This window comes from Squalius cephalus (assembly GCF_949319135.1).
Source record: "Squalius cephalus genome assembly, chromosome: 14".
NCBI lineage: Eukaryota > Metazoa > Chordata > Actinopteri > Cypriniformes > Leuciscidae > Squalius > Squalius cephalus.
The window spans coordinates 14,797,335-14,815,065 of record NC_137135.1 but is presented as its reverse complement, the minus strand read 5'-3'; the positions used below and the strand labels follow the sequence as shown (position 1 = coordinate 14,815,065).

The 17,731-nt window shown below is 36.6% G+C and overlaps 1 protein-coding gene across 6 annotated transcripts in view; it reads right to left on the bottom strand.

Moving 5' to 3' along the window:
- Positions 1 to 17,731, bottom strand: part of enox2 (ecto-NOX disulfide-thiol exchanger 2) — a 241,139-nt gene that overhangs the window by 56,669 nt on the left and 166,739 nt on the right. For 2 of the 6 annotated variants that reach the window (XM_079892876.1, XM_079892877.1), the window contains 2 exons: positions 4,478 to 4,633; positions 1,443 to 1,541 (listed from right to left, as the gene is read on the bottom strand). In XM_079892876.1, coding sequence (XP_079749002.1) covers positions 1,443 to 1,541; positions 4,478 to 4,633 — 255 coding nt within the window. Of the gene's footprint in view, positions 1 to 1,442; positions 1,542 to 4,477; positions 4,634 to 8,829; positions 9,005 to 17,731 lie in introns of those variants that run through there. The other 4 variants (XM_079892878.1, XM_079892879.1, XM_079892880.1 and 1 more) reach the window with 3 other exon arrangements.

Here is a 17,731-nt window from a genome sequence, read left to right as displayed (position 1 = left end):
AATGGAGTGAGATATAAGCTGTAATCCCAAACCTAGTGAGCTGCCTCGCTGCCTACGGCCTACATAGGCAGTTGCTTTCTAAAGGCTGGAATACACTACAACTTTTAAAATCTGAACAGATTTTACAACACCAGGTATCATACTGGCATTATACCCTAAACCAGAGGTTGACAAACTTTTCAATTCCAGTTGATGAAAAACATGCTCGCTCCAGTCTGTGATCCGTGCTGCAAGTGTTAAACTCATTGCGGTGTTTAGTGCAAAAAACGTGTTCATGTTTGTTCTGTGTGTATATATAAAATGCTTTTTACAGACATATTTTCCTTCTGTGTTGATAGTTAGCCAAATGCACGAGGGGGAACGCAAAGAACGCACTCTTACGACCTTGTCTCTGAAAGACAATAGTGCCGAGTTGAATAAATGAGAGAGATGAATGAACAGCCTTTAGTGACATTTGAATTCTCCGGAGTAATGCGAACGAGTTTCTTCTCGTTAATAATGCACACGAGCAGCTTAATGAAACAAGCCGCTCTGAGACGCAGAAAGTATTGTTTTTAAAATTTGCATGTGCGCGCTTCGCTATAAAACACGCAGCTAGAACATATATTTATATAATTAAATCGCAGCATTTATGATTCGAAAATCGCACTAAGCAATATAATGATTTCTATTTGATGTTGGTATATCGTGCAGCCCTAGACTAAACTGTTTTGTGTGTGTGTGTCATTCAGTGAAACGCAAATTTAGCTGCAGCCAAGTGACTTTTCCCACTCTGACCAGGGCTTGACATTAACACCCGCCAACCCGCCGGACTGGGTGGATTCAGCAGTGGCAGCAGCAGTTGAATTTTATATACTTACACATTTTTCAATTGTAGTCGTTTAAAAAAAGCATCTGAAATAATAAACTAAGTGCAATTTAGTTTTGTCAAAACAGTTTTTTTTATTTTATACATATTGATACTGAAATATCTGAAACACTTCCAATACAAATTTTCCGCAGAATAATACACGATACCATTATACTGGATATATATATATATATATATATATATATATAAATAAAATCCTATATATCCAGTATAATGGATCCGTGTGTCAGGTATTAAAGTGACAGCAGCCTATTATACCGGCTGCCAAATTATGAGATACTATTAAAAATATTTACATGGCAGTTTTTCCTCCATGGCATCGATGTCAAAATTGTAGCCAGTGAAAATGCTGAGTGGCTAGTAAGTTTGGAAAACCACTAGCCACAGAGGCTGGTGAGCAAAAAAGTTAATGTCAAGCCCTGGTCGCGACCCCCGCACTACAGGACTGAGGATCATACACTACCAGACTTCTAAATCGTTCCGAACACAACACACTCTCTCACAGAAGCACACAACTTGTTGATAGGAGGAGCATGACAGATGAAACAAACATGGATGTGCAGGAGATTACCTTGTTGTAGTGACTGTTGTGTGCTGAGTCTCAAAAGAAAAAACGAATCAAGCGCATTTGGATGCGGTCTTGGGTCGGTAGATTCGGTCAGTATGGACTCTACAGATTACAAAGGAAGTTAGAGGTGAGTGGCACTGTCAGTTGTTTTATCCGTGCTGATGAGTTAAATATCGAGGCTAATTTGTTACATGTGTTCTGTTAATGTACTTTTGTATTGTTTTTTGTATTTTGAATTATATTTTATTGCAACACTGGTAGATTGGACAGTAGATGAACAGCTTTGGTTTCAGTGGTGACACATCATATACGATATGTGGCTCAAAATATTAAACGTTTTGATATCTTCCGACTGGATGGAGACACAATCTGAAGCTAAAAAATCTGAGTCTGTGCCCATCAAAAACTATGCGATTTTCTGTGAAATCGGTCAACTCCAACTGCCCAAAATCTACAGACTGCCGCAGACTTTCAGCAACTATTGTCGACTCGTAAAACTGCAAATCGGGGCTTAAATCTGAGAAAATTATGTGTAGTGTATTCCAGCATGAAGGCAGCATCCTAACCATCATGAAATCTCCAAAGTGATAGATTTGAAATGCTCTACCCTTGTGAAAAAGAAGTACACTTTAGTGTACTTTTAGTGTACTTTTAAAAACTTATTACACTTATTACATAAATAATATACTGTGCAAACTGAACGTAATGTTTTCAGACACTTAATTGAATATCGATTATAATTAAATGAAAATGTATTACAGTTTTACTATATTTATATTAAATGCAATAACCTGAACTTTTGTGGTTTTTTTATTTATTTTTATATTAGGGGTGTAACGGTACACAAAAATCACGGTTCGGTACGTACCTCGGTTTTAAAGTCACGGTTCGGTTTATTTTCGGTACAGTAAGGGAAAGAAATGCAAACATTAAACTGCAGGTTGTTTATTACTATAAACTTTTTTTAACAATTTGTTTACACTTTTTTTAAACACTTTTTAATAAAATATAATAAAATAGATATAAAATAAAAAAAGAATAAGAAATAAAATACTGCTGCAAAGTTCTCCACTAAATAAAATACTCTCAGTCTCAAACCAATATCACATAATAAAATATAATGAAAAATATAAATAAATAACTATGATTACTGTGCAGGAACAGAAAATAGCCCTATATTAAAATAATATTAAACAAATATATTAATGTATTATTATTTTTCAATAATCAATCAACATAATAAATTTAAGATTTTTTTTTTCCACTTTTTTAATAATTATCAAAATAAAATATAGTCCAAAGCTATAGTACAAAGCTATTATTACCAGAGCATGTGATCAGAGCAGGTCATTTTACCATTGTTGCCAGCATGACTATACCAGCTCAGCAAACAGAAATCTAAGTTACTACTGAGAAATTTCACCTTATTTGAGCGGACTTTGCTTTTCCAGTGCGTGATCGGTACATGATTGGAGTGTTTGGGCCGTTAACGACAGAGCAGAACGCGCAGCGCAAACACGGACTCGAACATTGAGCAGAGAGCGCAGCGGGTCGTCGACACACACACACACACACACACACACGCCACGGAACGGAGAGTGCGGCGGCGCACACGAAGCGGAAAAGCTTTTTTTCGCCATGCAGTCTATTTCATTGTTACAGTGACGACGGGTAAAACACGGGTAAAACCAGAGAATGTCTAATAGGAAAAAACATTAGAATCAGCTGCAGGGCGGGATTTGCGCTGAACGCGGAGACTTCCGCCACTTAATATGTTCGTGTGGAAACACGAAAATGTACCTATGTTCCGCACACAAAATATTGCATTCAGTCATTCGGTACACACGTGCACCGAACCGAAAGCCCTGTACCGAAACGGTTCGGTACGAATACACGTACCGTTACACCCCTATTTTATATGTATAATTACTTCTGTTATCTTTGAAATATGGTTATTACAGTATACTGCCAAATGTACTGAAACACATTTATGGTAAACAAAAACATACTTGAAAGAGTTTGTTCTGTCATCAATTACTAACTCTAATGTCGTTCCAAACCCTTAAGGCATTTTTCTCAATTTGCTCATCTTCAAAACACAACTGAAGATAATTTTAATGAAATCTGTTCATAAAGATCATAAAGAGATCGTGAGAGAAATCCGTATGAATCAAGAGCTTTAATCCAAGTCTTCTGAAGAGACATGATCGCTTTCTATGTTTAACAGATTTAACTTAGACTTTTATTCACATAGACTTTTTATAAACATTAATTAGCGAACATACATAAAGCGCACAAACATGGAAGCTCAACGCTTGCCTGATCTGTTTATGAACGTTTTGAAGTAATAGAGTTTTGGGTGAATAGATGATGGAGGGGCAGAAATATCTCAGATTTCATTAAAATAATATCTTCATTTGTTATAATTTTTCAGAAGATGAATGAAAGTCTTATGGATTTGGAATGACATGAGGGTAATCACATTTTTCATTTTGGGTGAACTAACCCTGTAGTAGAATTTCATTTCTACTAACACTTGTAAGCCCTGTTTTTAAATTATATATATATATATATATATATATATATATATATATATATATATATATATATATATATATATATATATATATATATATATATATATATATAAATAATGATGAAGTTGCAATTTAGTACTTTTTAAAATATACTAACTTTTAATGTAATATTGAACTACACACTACAGTTATAATAGTCAACACATTAAATAAGTGTACTTCTTGGAATACTCAAATAAGCATTAAAATACACCAACTCAAAATATACATTCCTTAATCAATACCTTTTAGTATTGCATCAAGTTCTAAGTTATTTATAATCATCAATATAACTGAGCTTGTTGCAATAAATTCTGAGATTTCCTTCTAGGTGAAGGATACATGCGAACCTGCCTTTGTATTTGGCCAAAACAAGGTATTTTAAGGTGCCTTAAAATGCTGCCTCATAGTCAGCTCACTAGGTTTTGGAACACAACAGAGGGAGAAAAAGAGACGGCTCACTGGGGTTGGGCGGAAAAAGTGTGCAGCTCTTGCAGTGGATGATTTCCTTCACAATGGGCATGTCTTGCGAAACTGGCGGGGGCACAATCCCAAGGCCGGGCATCATGGGGTTCATTGGAGCAATGCCAGTCATCATGCCAAGACTGGGGTCAAAATCTGTAAAACAGAAGAGAGGACATCTCAATGGACCGAGTGAATAAAAGCCACTTTATTCTACATGGGGATAGCATTCTGTTGTGGCACAAATACAGCTATGAGAGATAAATAAACAATTAACTCCAATACATATTTAAAAGGCTTTTCGAATGAATAGGTTTTTACTGACTCATTCCCCCAGCTGTTTGCCTTGGCTTGTTATTATGCACAAGCTGTCAAAAAAAGTGAACAGTGGCTTTCATTTACAGGTATTGGTTTAGACTACAGCTGCATGACAGCGTGGAGCTCTTTGAAATGGAAATGATGAAGCCCTCAATCTCTGCGGTCTCTCAAGCACCTGTGGAGAGTATATATGTCTATCTAACCTTACAAAGAGCACTCCACTCACATACTTCAAATATTTCCCTTATTTGCAGCCATGCAAGATAAACAAGCTCTGCTTCTGGCATGGGGTAAAAAATAGCTTAAAAGTTCTGTGAGTAAAGATCTATGAAATGTAAATCGCACTGTAAATAAATGCATCATACTGTAAGTAAATAATGGAAGAACTTTTTAGGGTTCACACTGAAAGTCTCTATACAAAATAAAAGTTATGAAACGTGATAGGACAGCGAAAACTGATTCAATTTGACCAGAAGTCACTGATCTCATCTATAAAATGCTTTTATATGACACTTCAGGTCAACTCTATTACATCAGACAGCAAGTAATTGCAAGTAACATGTAACATGAGTTATGTAATCAGATTACTTTTTTAAAGTAACTAGTAAAGTAATGCATTACTTTTAAAGTTACCTTTTCAAATAATTTATTCACATTTTTAAAAAACATTTATTCACTGACAACTCTCTTGTCTCAATGTTGAATAAAATTGGGATTGCAGAGATGTTTTTGTACGCTGTGTCAGCATGATGGTTATTGTAGTTCTAGACTACAATAATGTGAGCAGGCATTTACTCAAAGTGCAGGCCTTTAATCAGTAATCCTCAAAATGAATAAAAACAGTGAAATGTAAATTGAATATTACGCAAACTTTCAATAATTAAATACGTTAAATAACACAAATATACTTATATATTTCATCTCACTTTATTAACCAATGTCTTCGCTGATCCAATTCAACTAAACAAATCAGCAAAAAACACATTTGTTTTGCGTTGTTGTTGTTTTTATTGCCTTTTACAGCTGAAAGGTTTGTTTGAGGTGCGCCCTCTATACTGTGAAGTCATGAATTTGCATTTCCTTCTGCCTGAGGCTTATTCACTACACTTTTGGTGTGAAAGGTTTTTAAGTCAGCTCAGCCCAGATGAGAAAAAATAATGCAAAATTAACGGTAATGCATTCACACATTGAGTTACTTTTTTTAGGGAGTAACACAATATTGTAATGCATTACTTTTAAAAGTAACTTTTCTCCAAAACTGGCAGACAGCTTAATTTAGTGTTAAGAAAACCTATTTTAAGACAGTAACAGACAATAATTGAGATAGGACAGTCAAATATAAAGACATGAACTCTCATATTGTAGCCTAATGTCTTTCACGATGGTCTGTAAGAACTGATAGACATGAATCTCACAGGGAGGGTCAGGATGGAGCGTGAGGATAAACTCAGAGCGGTGAGATCTGAACTGGCAGATGTGTCTGAGAGGTGAGAGCCCTGCAGCAGGCGACAGGTCCGGGGCACGGCCTCTCTCTGAGAACCATTAACAGAAGTGGGACAGGACGTGCAGCATGAGAAGCTGCCTTAATGATGGTGTTAGTATTGATATTTTTGTCTCATAGTCACTAATGGAGGCAGGAGATAAGATGACCCACATTGGCATACCACCAGGACTGGAAGTCTAAATCGGTGCCACATAATTGCATGGTAATTTGTTCAGCTACCACCCAAGTAAAACTGTAGCATGCCAAAGCAAATTCAATTATATATGATCATGTTTTTGCGTTAGTAAAATGAAGTGTTACATTCACAGAACTGTCATATATTCATTAAATAGGGAAAGAGGAAGTCAAGTTCATTTTTATTACACCTGCTGTTCTCAGATATTATGAAAAATGGGCCTTGTTTGCTTTCAGATATTACAAGAGATGACTTAAATCATAAAGAGAGTCTGATGAAAGGAAAACAATATCTGTGAATCAGCAGGAAACAAACATTCTCATTAAAAACACATTCCATGGTGCAGTCAGAATATTTTAACTAGCTCTATATAAATGAGGTAATAATTACTGTATGTAGAGTTAGTTTGACTTCTTATAGCAATTAGAAGTAGGAAATTCTGTGCTGAATTCCAAAGGCTCAAGATGCTTGAATGATCCATAATTCGTATTTTATGTAAACATAATTAACAATCAAATGCATTAACTGTAAATATACAATCAACAAAGTTCATGCATGTGGATGAACATGGAAAACCCTGATAGTTACATGGCATTAGAATCTGAAGGATAAAAAAAGGATTTTTCAAAGGATATGGTTTTGAAAGGGAAATATTAATCGCAGCCAAGGGAACAGAGAATACTATGAACAACTTTGAAAGTTTCGATAGCAAATAAAAAACACCCAGGGGTAAATCCTTGTGAAGTTGCAAGTCTAGCGTGACCAAGCAATGGAGATACAATGACGATACAGAAGAGGTACAGCACAAAGGTTTGGACACACTTGCATCATTTTCAGCCTATGTTTCCTTCATTCCTACTGTGTAGAAGAGAACATATTACTCCAAGGAATAAGCAAAGCATCATCAATAAGCCAAGTACAGTGTACAAATAACCTGCCTTAAAATGACAATAACAACTCGAAATGATACAGCTCTAACATAACACATTTTTTGTAAAGAAGTGAACTCTTTTCCCACCAGCTTTGCATCACAGGAATAAATTACATCAATTATATTAAAATTCGCAATTACCTTTTTTATTCCATGGCAGAAACCAGCTTCCATAGTAAACTTTACATATGTGGTTTCCACAACTACATGCATTTTTGTAAATTACATTACAAAAGTTACTTTAAACTGTAAAAATATTTCACAATATTAGGGTTTATTTTAAATCAAATAAATGCAGCCTTGGTGAGAAACTTAAACATAAGAAACTTATTTTTAAAAACACGAAAAATCCCCCCCCCCCCCCCCCCAAAAAAAAAATCCGACCCAAATCTTTTGAATGGTAGTGTTTATTTTTGACCTGTCACTGGAGAAATATGTTTTATGACATCTATAATAGGGCTGGGTATCGATTCAAATGTTCCAATTCGATTCGATTTCGATTCGCAAGCTCTAAATTCGATTCGATTCTCGATTTGATTTCGATTCTAAATTCGATTTCGATTCCCAATTCGACTCAATGAATATAGATTTAATACAAATCCTATATTTATAAAAAAAGAACAGTGAACATAAGTTTACAAGTGGTTAATTAATAAAAAGAAATTAAACAAACTTGTATATTAAACTTTTTATTTTAGGGACACTTGGGTATATAACCCAGCTTCAAATGCATACAATGAATAGACAGAGTTTTGATACAAGATGAAAAATTTATGCTGAAAATTGACAAGTCAGAAGATTCGCACGCCTTGATCAAACAGGATCAGGTTATTTTAAGTTTAAGATAAAACACATAAAATCTCACAGCATTAGCTGTAACAAGGCTATAAACAGTGCTAATACTGGCTTTTGGGTGATAGATAAACAAATATGGAAAAAAATCGATTTGTGGCTTTTGAGAATCGATTTTGAATCGACCACATTTTAAAAAACGATTAATCGAAAAATCGATTTTTTTGCCCAGCCCTAATCTATAATCAGGGGCTAATGGCCATTACAGCCAGCCAAACCTTGAGCCCTTGATTTAAACAAAACAAAACAAAACAAAAAACTCAGAGTCTAGCATGAGAAAGAAACAGCCATACTCTATAATAGAGTTAGGTGAAAGGAAACTGTCTCATCATGTTAGCAATGGTGATAAATGAACAGAAAAGTGTATAAAAACCTCTCTCATCTGAACTCAAACCGAGAGAGATATGACGTCAACATGTGGAAAATCTACACCGCTACTTTTATCTCTGCAATATCTAAAATTAGAATCAGATGCACCAAACCAGATTAGAGCACTATTAGAGAGAAACTTGAGTTGGGGCTACATCATGCTAAGATCAAAAAAGCTCTGACAAATCACTGTTGATGCTTACCAGTCTAGGCAGCCATTTCAAAGCCTTTTGTAGTCAATCACTCCCACTGTCTGAAATACCATCTACAAATACAGAACATTTCAAACCGCTGGCAATCTATCTAGGCCAGGACGTCCTCTAGTAAGTCTTGCAAGACTTGCCTCAGTCAGTGTCAAAATACAGACGCCCCTCAATCCAAAAGAGACTGCACAACTCTGCCCTACATGAAAAGTCAGGAAGGAAGAAGCCCCTGCTCTCGAAAAAGAATATAGATCCTCAGTGGCAGATCATGTCAAGGTGAATATCAGGACTGTTGGACCAATGTGCTCTCCATGGAAGAGACAAAAATAAGGCTGCTTGGCTGCACTGCCAGATGACACATGCAGTTGAAATCAAATGCCTTTGACCAAAAGTATCCCTGAAGAATGCTAGAGGAAGCTAGTTTGGGGTTGGATTTCTGAAACAAAGCCAGCCACAAATTCATTACGCAGTTTCAGAGATTCCTGGTACCACCTTCACCAGAGGCGTAGTCCTAAGAAAAAGTGGTTTACTATTACCCAAGGGTCTTTCTATACGTAAAAATATAGCTGCTTTAATAATTTAGGAAGGGAATCGTATTTCCTGCAAGAGGATTATTAAATTTGGGGGTTCTTGGCATCAAACCGTTAAAAAAAATTCTGATCTCTTCTTCCTGCAAGCACAGAGAAACCGTGACTTTCTCAAATATTGATGATCAATTGATTCACAGACCACATTGCTAGAACTGCACAGTCATGTAGATTTGCCTTGTACAACATTAGGAGGATCAGGCCCTTCCTATCAAAGCATGCTACACAACTCCTTGTCCAAGCGCTTGTTCTATCCAGACTGGACTATTGTAATGCTCTCTTAGCAGGTCTTCCAGCTTGTACTGTCAAACCTCTGCAACAGATCCAAAATGCTGCAGCTAGAGTGGTCTTTATCGAGCCGAAGAGGGCACACGTCACTCCTCTCCTCACAAAATTGCACTGGTTGCCAGTTGCCGCTCACATCAAATTCAAGTCACTGACGTTTGCCAACAGAACAACCACTGGCTCTGCTCCCTTTTACTTAAACTCATTACTCCAGACTTATGTGCCATCCAGAAACTTGCACTCTGCAAGCGAACGACGTCTTGTGGTGCCATCTCAAAGAGGCACAAAATCTCTTTCTCGGACCTTTACCATGACTGTTCCCTGCTGGTGGAATGATCTGCCTAACTCAACCAGAGCTACTGAGTCCATAGCCACTTTCAAGAAATGGCTGAAGACGCATCTTTTTCACCAGCACTTGATCCAGTAATACTAACACTTTCTCTTCTATTCTATTCGATTATTTAAAAAATAGAATAAAAAACATAATAATTAACATGTACTGCGTTAGATTAAACTGGGAAGGGTCATGGCACTTGCATATTGTTGTCCTACTGTTAGTTTAACTGCTTCTATTGTTCTCATTTGTAAGTCGCTTCGGATAAAAGCGTCTGCTAAATGAATAAATGTAAATGTAAATGCAATAAACGGTTTCAGCTAAAGGGGAATCCAACACGGACTTCTGAAGCAGCAATACCGAGAGTATAGAGGGTATGATATATATTGATGTCACTTTCCCGCCGGGACACGCCGCCTCAGCTGGACTGAGTTTGGCTGAGAGGAACAAACCACATGGGTTTCTTCGACAAATCAATGCTGATCAAAACTTGATGACGTAATCACGTTCACCACGGAGCCTATGAATGTTAAACGGAGACAAAGCATACAGATTGGATTAGCATTCAAAGTTCAAAAGAATTTAAGAACAATAGTTATTTTTTATCCGCGGGCTGCTGTCTCTGTCTTTAAGGGTTAATGTGCCTCGCGGCAGCAGGTGCTGGACTGCACATGCTCTGGCACTGAGGTAATAGGCAGCGGACTGATGAATTATGGAACCTGCTCTCGGCTGGCACACAGCACATTAAGCAGGCTGAGAAATTACAGACCTGTTCTCCAGGAAAAGCAGCCAGTTAAAAAATTACAGCTAGAAAAGATATTTTTTCATAGCACATATAAGATAGATGATCCACACAAACAAACGGTCTCTCCTGATAAATAAAACGATACGTTTGTTTAGAAACTGATCTAGTATAATCAGAGGTAGATTGATCAAATACACACAGTTTCCCCACCGCGGGATCCTCTATACATCAGGATCAGGTTTAGATTAAGGAAAGGCAGGGGAATATCCTAGGGCAGTAATGCTTAACAGAGATTATTTACATTTGTTCTCAGCGCAAAGCCCAGACAGGATTTTCTCAAGCCTGAGGAATAAGAGATGTGGGGAAAACACCCATGTTTTCTTGTCTCAGCTCTGTTAACAACTACTCCAGAAGAAAACTAACAATTGGCATGGAGTAGTTTCTTAAATGAGAAGATATAGGCTACAGTATCTTTTAAATAGCTAAGCTTGACTAAAAGTGGGGGAAATCATTGGGACAGGCATTCCCTTGCTCTTTGAAACAAGGCTGCATTTACACTGCAAGTCATAATGCATCTGATCTTTTGACCATATCCATTTTTTTGTCCTGCCTGTTTACATTCACTTTAGGGCTTATTCACACTGGTTACTTACTGTGTTTTCTCTAATCGGATAGCCATCCAATCGTGAAAAGATTGGGGTGGAAATGCCCTCCGAAATGCTTTTGAGACTGATTTAAATCTGTTGCTCAGACCACTTCAGTAGGTGGTCTGAGATGCCTTCCAAGTAAAACTGGACAAATGCAAATGCGTGTAGTTGTGGAAACCACATACGTTAAGTTTACTATGGAAGCTGGTTTCTGCCATGGAATAAAAAAATAAAAAAGATAATTGCGAATTTATCTCACAAATCTGACTTTAAGTCACAATTGCGATTTATAAAGTCAGAATTGCATGATATAAAGTCATAATTGCGTGGCACACAGGCACATCTGCTTTATAATACAACATTAGAAGTCATCTTTGTGGACAAGAATGTCGCCCTTGCCTTATGGTAGCTTGGAAATCAAATGGAAAATGGATATACGCGTTTAGATGTAGGACAGTTGTCCAGATATCGGATATGTATCTGATTTAAAACCACATTTGAAAGTGGCTCAGATCAGATGTGAAAAAATCGAGTGCAACAAAATCTGATATGTGTCAGATGTGAGTAAAAAAATCTGATGTTTGTGGCAGTGTAAATGCAGCTTAAGAGAGTTTGGTGTTCTGTATCAACATACTCTAATTCAAAACACAAGCTTCCTCCTTTGTCCACCCAGATCTTTAATTAAAACCAGGCAGCAAAATGTTTCATTTAGAAATCATCGTGGTATTGATGTCGCAAACAGAGTAAATTAACACATGAGACACTCTCCCTGCTTTCACATATCTAGAAACAATGTTTTGATTGGCTGTAACACATCTAGGCATGTGACGTCCTCGAACGAAAGCTGAAGCTTTTTATCACGGTATTGAATTACATTACAAAAACAGGTCAAAAAGAAAAGCAAACTTCAGTGCTGTCCTCTTAATAACAAGTTTAATAACTGTTTTTCAAAAAAACAAAAATAACCTTTCTAATTTAAATACATAAAAAAAAATCACAATAAAAAAGTAAAAAAAAAAGTAAACATGTTTCAAATTGATTTAGGTGCAAAAAGAGCACAACTATGAAGAATTAAAATGAAGAATCAGATTATTTTTGACCAATCTCTAGATATCTTTTCTCAGCTGGCATGTTTAGTCCAGATTAAAATATTAAAAATGTGAAAACAGTATCTGTTGTTAAAACCCATAAGTGAATACAAAAATCTGAATGGTTGTTTGCAAACATGTAAAGAGGCTACTCTTTGACTTCCTTCTGTATGTTGCTGATTTCGATATGTTTTTTTTTGTGTGTGTTCCACAAAAGAAGAAAAGACATACAGGTTTGAAACGACTAGTGTAGTTGTGTTTAGTGCAGTGATTCTGCTGAATATCTAACAGTGATCATCTTCTCAAATTATGCAAGAGAAATAGAAAAAAACAACTAAACAAAATTCATGGCAAAAAGCAAGAACAGCTTTTCAATTATTTATTGTAGGATTACTTTGAACGCTTTAAATATTGATGCTGCACTGGAATGCGAGTTGGATATACCACTAATAATATGCAATACTTCTAAAACCTAGCTTCGCTTTGGGCAGCTGCATTAAAAGGCAGCCATCAATCAAAAGAGCAAGAGAGTCAAAAAAATCAGGCTGGCATTTAACAGCGAAGAGCTGCTGGCGACCGGTGCCTGCTGGAGAGGAGGGGTCTGCCACGCTCTCCACCTTCCTCTGAAAACGTCCCTCTCAGCAGCAACGCTAAAGAATGACACAGTTACACCCCATGAGGCATGTTGGCTATTCTCAAATGAGGCATGCAAACCATCTCCCAGTGGAATAAGTCAGCATGTCTTTGTGGGAAATCTGCAGCTGAAGATCTGCCGTTTCACACCGCAATTCACCCCTGACATTCTTGGGGCAGGATTTTACTTTAGCCCACTATACCTAGCGCAGAGAGCCAGAACAGTGCATTAACACACTTATTTTAGCCTCAAAAACAATAATTTTCCTAATTTCTGGGACAGCTGCTTCCAAAAAACACCAGATGTGAATAAAGCAGCTCCACACATTTAAAAACAATACATTCATTATATTTGTTTAACACAAGTTTACTCTAGTATAACGGTGAGTAAAACAAAGCCCTGTGTCAAAAACTGTGTTTAACTGAATGCATAATAAAAGTTAAAGCTCATATGTTACATTAAAACTCTGGAAAGTGTTGCCTAAAGTATTAGAGGGCATTGATGAGAAGGAGTGAGAATGGCAAATAAAAGCTAAATATGGACACAGGGTTGTATTGACTGTAAATGTTCTGCTATACCAAGTATTTTTGAGACTGAACTAAATCACTACATTAGAGACTGACTCACAGTTATCTGCTAAATCTAAATACTCAGTAAATCATTTTTAGATGCTTTCTATTCAGACAGTGAAAAATAGTCCTCTCATTTCAGCAGCAGAGGACATTGATTCCCCCATGACTACTGCAGGCTAGTGGATATTGACTGACAACTTTGAAACAGGAGCTGTAGGTTGCATATCAAACAGGCCATAAAATGACAGGTCAAGATCAGTGAGCAATGTATAAGCATGGGTTACCATTAAAAATCATACAACTAAAGAAAAATGCAAAGAACATCTGTATTTAGCAAGCATTTATCAAAATGGGCTCTGCAAAGCAATATACAAATTAGAAAAGAAATATGCAATGCAGCAAAACTAAAATATAATCTACAAAGCTATGTACAATGCAGGCACCCAGATTTTGTTAAAAAGGCTGTTCAGGAGAATTAGAATGAATACAGTTTTGGTCACTTAATTTTCAAATTAATAAAACAAATTTATTTCACAAATGGCCAAATGAGTGCAAAAAATTTAATGTTTTATATGCATCACTGTATAAGATTACTTTCATACTGTATAAGATAACCTTCATAAAAAGTTATTAACAGATCTTTAAGCATATGGACATATGGATGGACAGAAAGACTATCTATCTATCTATCTATCTATCTATCTATCTATCTATCTATCTATCTATCTATCTATCTATCTATCTATCTATCCATCCATCCATCCATCCATCCATCCATCCATCCATCCATCCATCCACCGACAGATAGATATAGACAGATAGATAGATAGATAGATAGATAGATAGATAGATAGATAGATAGATAGATAGATAGATAGATAGATAGATAGATGTGGGGGGAAATGTAAATGTGGCTTTAAATCATGGTCATAAAAGAGCCAGAGCTCAGCTGGAGACTGTTCCAGTTAGCTGTCTTTCCTGACGATATTGATCATAATACGAGCTCCCTATGAATCCTGTGGAGCTGCACGAGTATTATGTATCACAGAGCAGACCCACATTCCCTGCCTAAGGAGAGTGGAAATATAGAGCGGCATAAAATATGCTGTGGTTAAGGCCTGTGGACCCCCCCAAAGAGCAATAACACATATCTCTTTGATGCATTCATAGGAGAAGTCATATTTATACAGATAAATGAAGAGTACAACTACACTTGACTCAGCCCAGAGGTCCCCATGAGCTGAGATCTTCAACAGCAGAAGCTGAGAAAATACTAAATAATAAAACTTAGAATAACAGTAGACATGGAGGAAGATGTTTGCAAAGGCACAGGAGACTCTTGTACACAAACACTAGGAAAGTGAGCTAAGCAAATGAGTGCATACTACATTCCTGTGAATGGAAAGTCAACAGAAGTGGGAAAGTTTACATGTTCTTAAGTCTGTAATGCAAGCAGTCAACATTGGTAGGATTTACGAAACACCTTCTTACTACTTACGAGACAGCCATTTCAGAACACCAACATCTCCAATGCCGCAATCCTAAACAGTGTAGCTCAAAATGGTGCTGTGTTGACATGGTCCGGGGCATGAGAATATTGAAGCAGTGCTATTCCAACGCTTGAGAACAGCTGGTCAGAGATTCTGAATAATTAATCACAGTAAAGTGCAAGCCAGACTGTAGCCAAATGAAAACACAAAGTGCAGTGTACTCGTCCTGAATACACTGTAGTTACAACGCTGAGTGATATATTGAATATTCACTAGGGGTGTGCAATATAAAAAAGAAAAAAAAGAAAACAGTGGTGATTTTGTCGATAACAATAATTAGATGCTATTTTGCTAAGTGTGTTTTTGAGCTGGTGCCTTAACTGTCAAGGCCTGTCGTCGACAACTAACTCCTAAAGTTTATTTTTTATTTTTAATATATATATATATGTTCTGTGTGGTGGTTAGTTCACAGCAGTAACACGAATTAACGAGGGGGCAATATGTGCCCCATTTAATTGATCACCAGGGGCATTTCTACCTTTATAAGGGCTTTTTTTTTTTTTTTTTTTACTTACTAGATGAGTGCATCTTTTATGATGTCAAATTCTTACATTTGACCAACAAATTAAAAAGGTTTCATTACTTAACATTAGTTGACTACATTAGTTAACTGGAACTAATAATGAACAGCATTTATTAAAACATTTACTAATAAAGTATTAAAATCAAAAGTTGTATTTGTTAACATTAGTTAGAAGTAACATGAACAAACAATGAACAGCTTTATTTTTATTAAAACATTAACAAAGATGAGCAAATTCAGTAACAAATATATTGCTCATGTTAGTTAATACATTATCTAATGTTAACAAATGAAAACATTGTAAAGTGTTACCAAATTAAGTAGGCTAATATATTAAGACACTATAGGGATGTTATCAGTCATATGAAACAAAAGTCTATTTTGGTCTACAAAAGTAGCACAGAAATGACATCTGAAGCGGCATTTAGATACATTTACAACTGCATAAATACTACTACTAAATAAACGTTTTAAAAATACATTTTTGAATATGATTTTTTTATTTGTTTTTATTAAAAATAATTGCATTTTTAAATCTGAAACTAAAACTGCCAAGTAGGTGGTGTCAAGTCCCAGTCATTGAATCATTCATTTATTTTAATTTTTTTCAAAACGACTGATTCATTCAGAAAGGAAGCAAGTGACTGTATATATGAGTGGATTACTGAATCATTCACTCAAATGATTAGTTCAAAAACACTGCTGTGTTGTTGCAGAGACACACAACGGTTCTGCTCTGGCTTGGACTAACTAACTGGTTAATTGGCAACAATTGCTGATACAGTTAATTAAAACTTTTAATTAACTATAAATATAATCACCCTTTTAAATAATTTCAGAACAAAAGGATATATCAAATGTATTTCTTTAGCTCTCACACAGTCCTTATAGTTGCTCAATAAAAGTGTGATCTGGATTTTAAAAGAGACACACTTTATCTCTGTTGATAATGCCATCAGCTGTGCGTAATGGAGGCGGGATTGATTAAATGGTTGGCTGAATGGACTACTCAGTGTCACATTCATAAACATATGACTCCACACAACTTGCTGAGGCAGCAAAGTCCAGGAATGGAGTGGAGTTTGAATTTTGGAGACTGTTAGGATGTTGGAGGCAACAGCTGCTCCCACTGTGTGATTAATGAGGTAAGACTCGTGGCAGACAGTACTGCCTCTTCCCTCTACCTCCAATCAAAATACAGCCTGAGCCAATGCCTACTGAACATAGCGGGTCATAATAACATCATGCAGACCCAGCTTCTCCCTGTAGCATGGTGGAAAGGAGCGATCAGAAAAAAGCTGCAGATCAACGGCTGCATACAGTATATTACATTTACATTTTACATTTAGATTTAGTCATTTAGCAGATGCTTTTGTCCAAAGCGACTTACAATTTAGGACTAAATTAAGCGAGTCATCGTGAAGAGGCAAAATCAACGCAAGAAGTGCTCAAAATACGAAGTTCAGCCATTGTTCAGAGTAGCATAAGCCCGATAAGGGAGGATTAAAGGAAAAGGATTGTTTTTTTTTTTTTTTTTTTTTTTTTTTAAGAGGTTAAGTGCTCACGGAAGAGATGGGTTTTCAGTTGTCTTTTGAATGTTGTCAGGGATTCTGCATTCCGGATGAGGGTGGGGAGATCATTCCACCAGCATGGAACTGTGAATGAGAATGTTCTGGAAAGTGATTTTGTGGCTCTCTGTGATGGAACCACGAGACGTCGCTCGTTGACGATCGTAGGCTTCTGGTAGGGATGTAGACTCGTAGGAGCGAGTGAAAGTAGGAGGGAGCTGAGCCTGTGATAGATCTGTAAGCAAGCGTCAATGCCTTAAACTTGATGCGAGCAGAGATGAACAGAGGAGTGACGTGGGCCCTTTTGGGCTCGTTGAAGACGAGACGAGCTGCAGTGTTCTGAATCATTTGTAGAGGTTTAGTTGCACA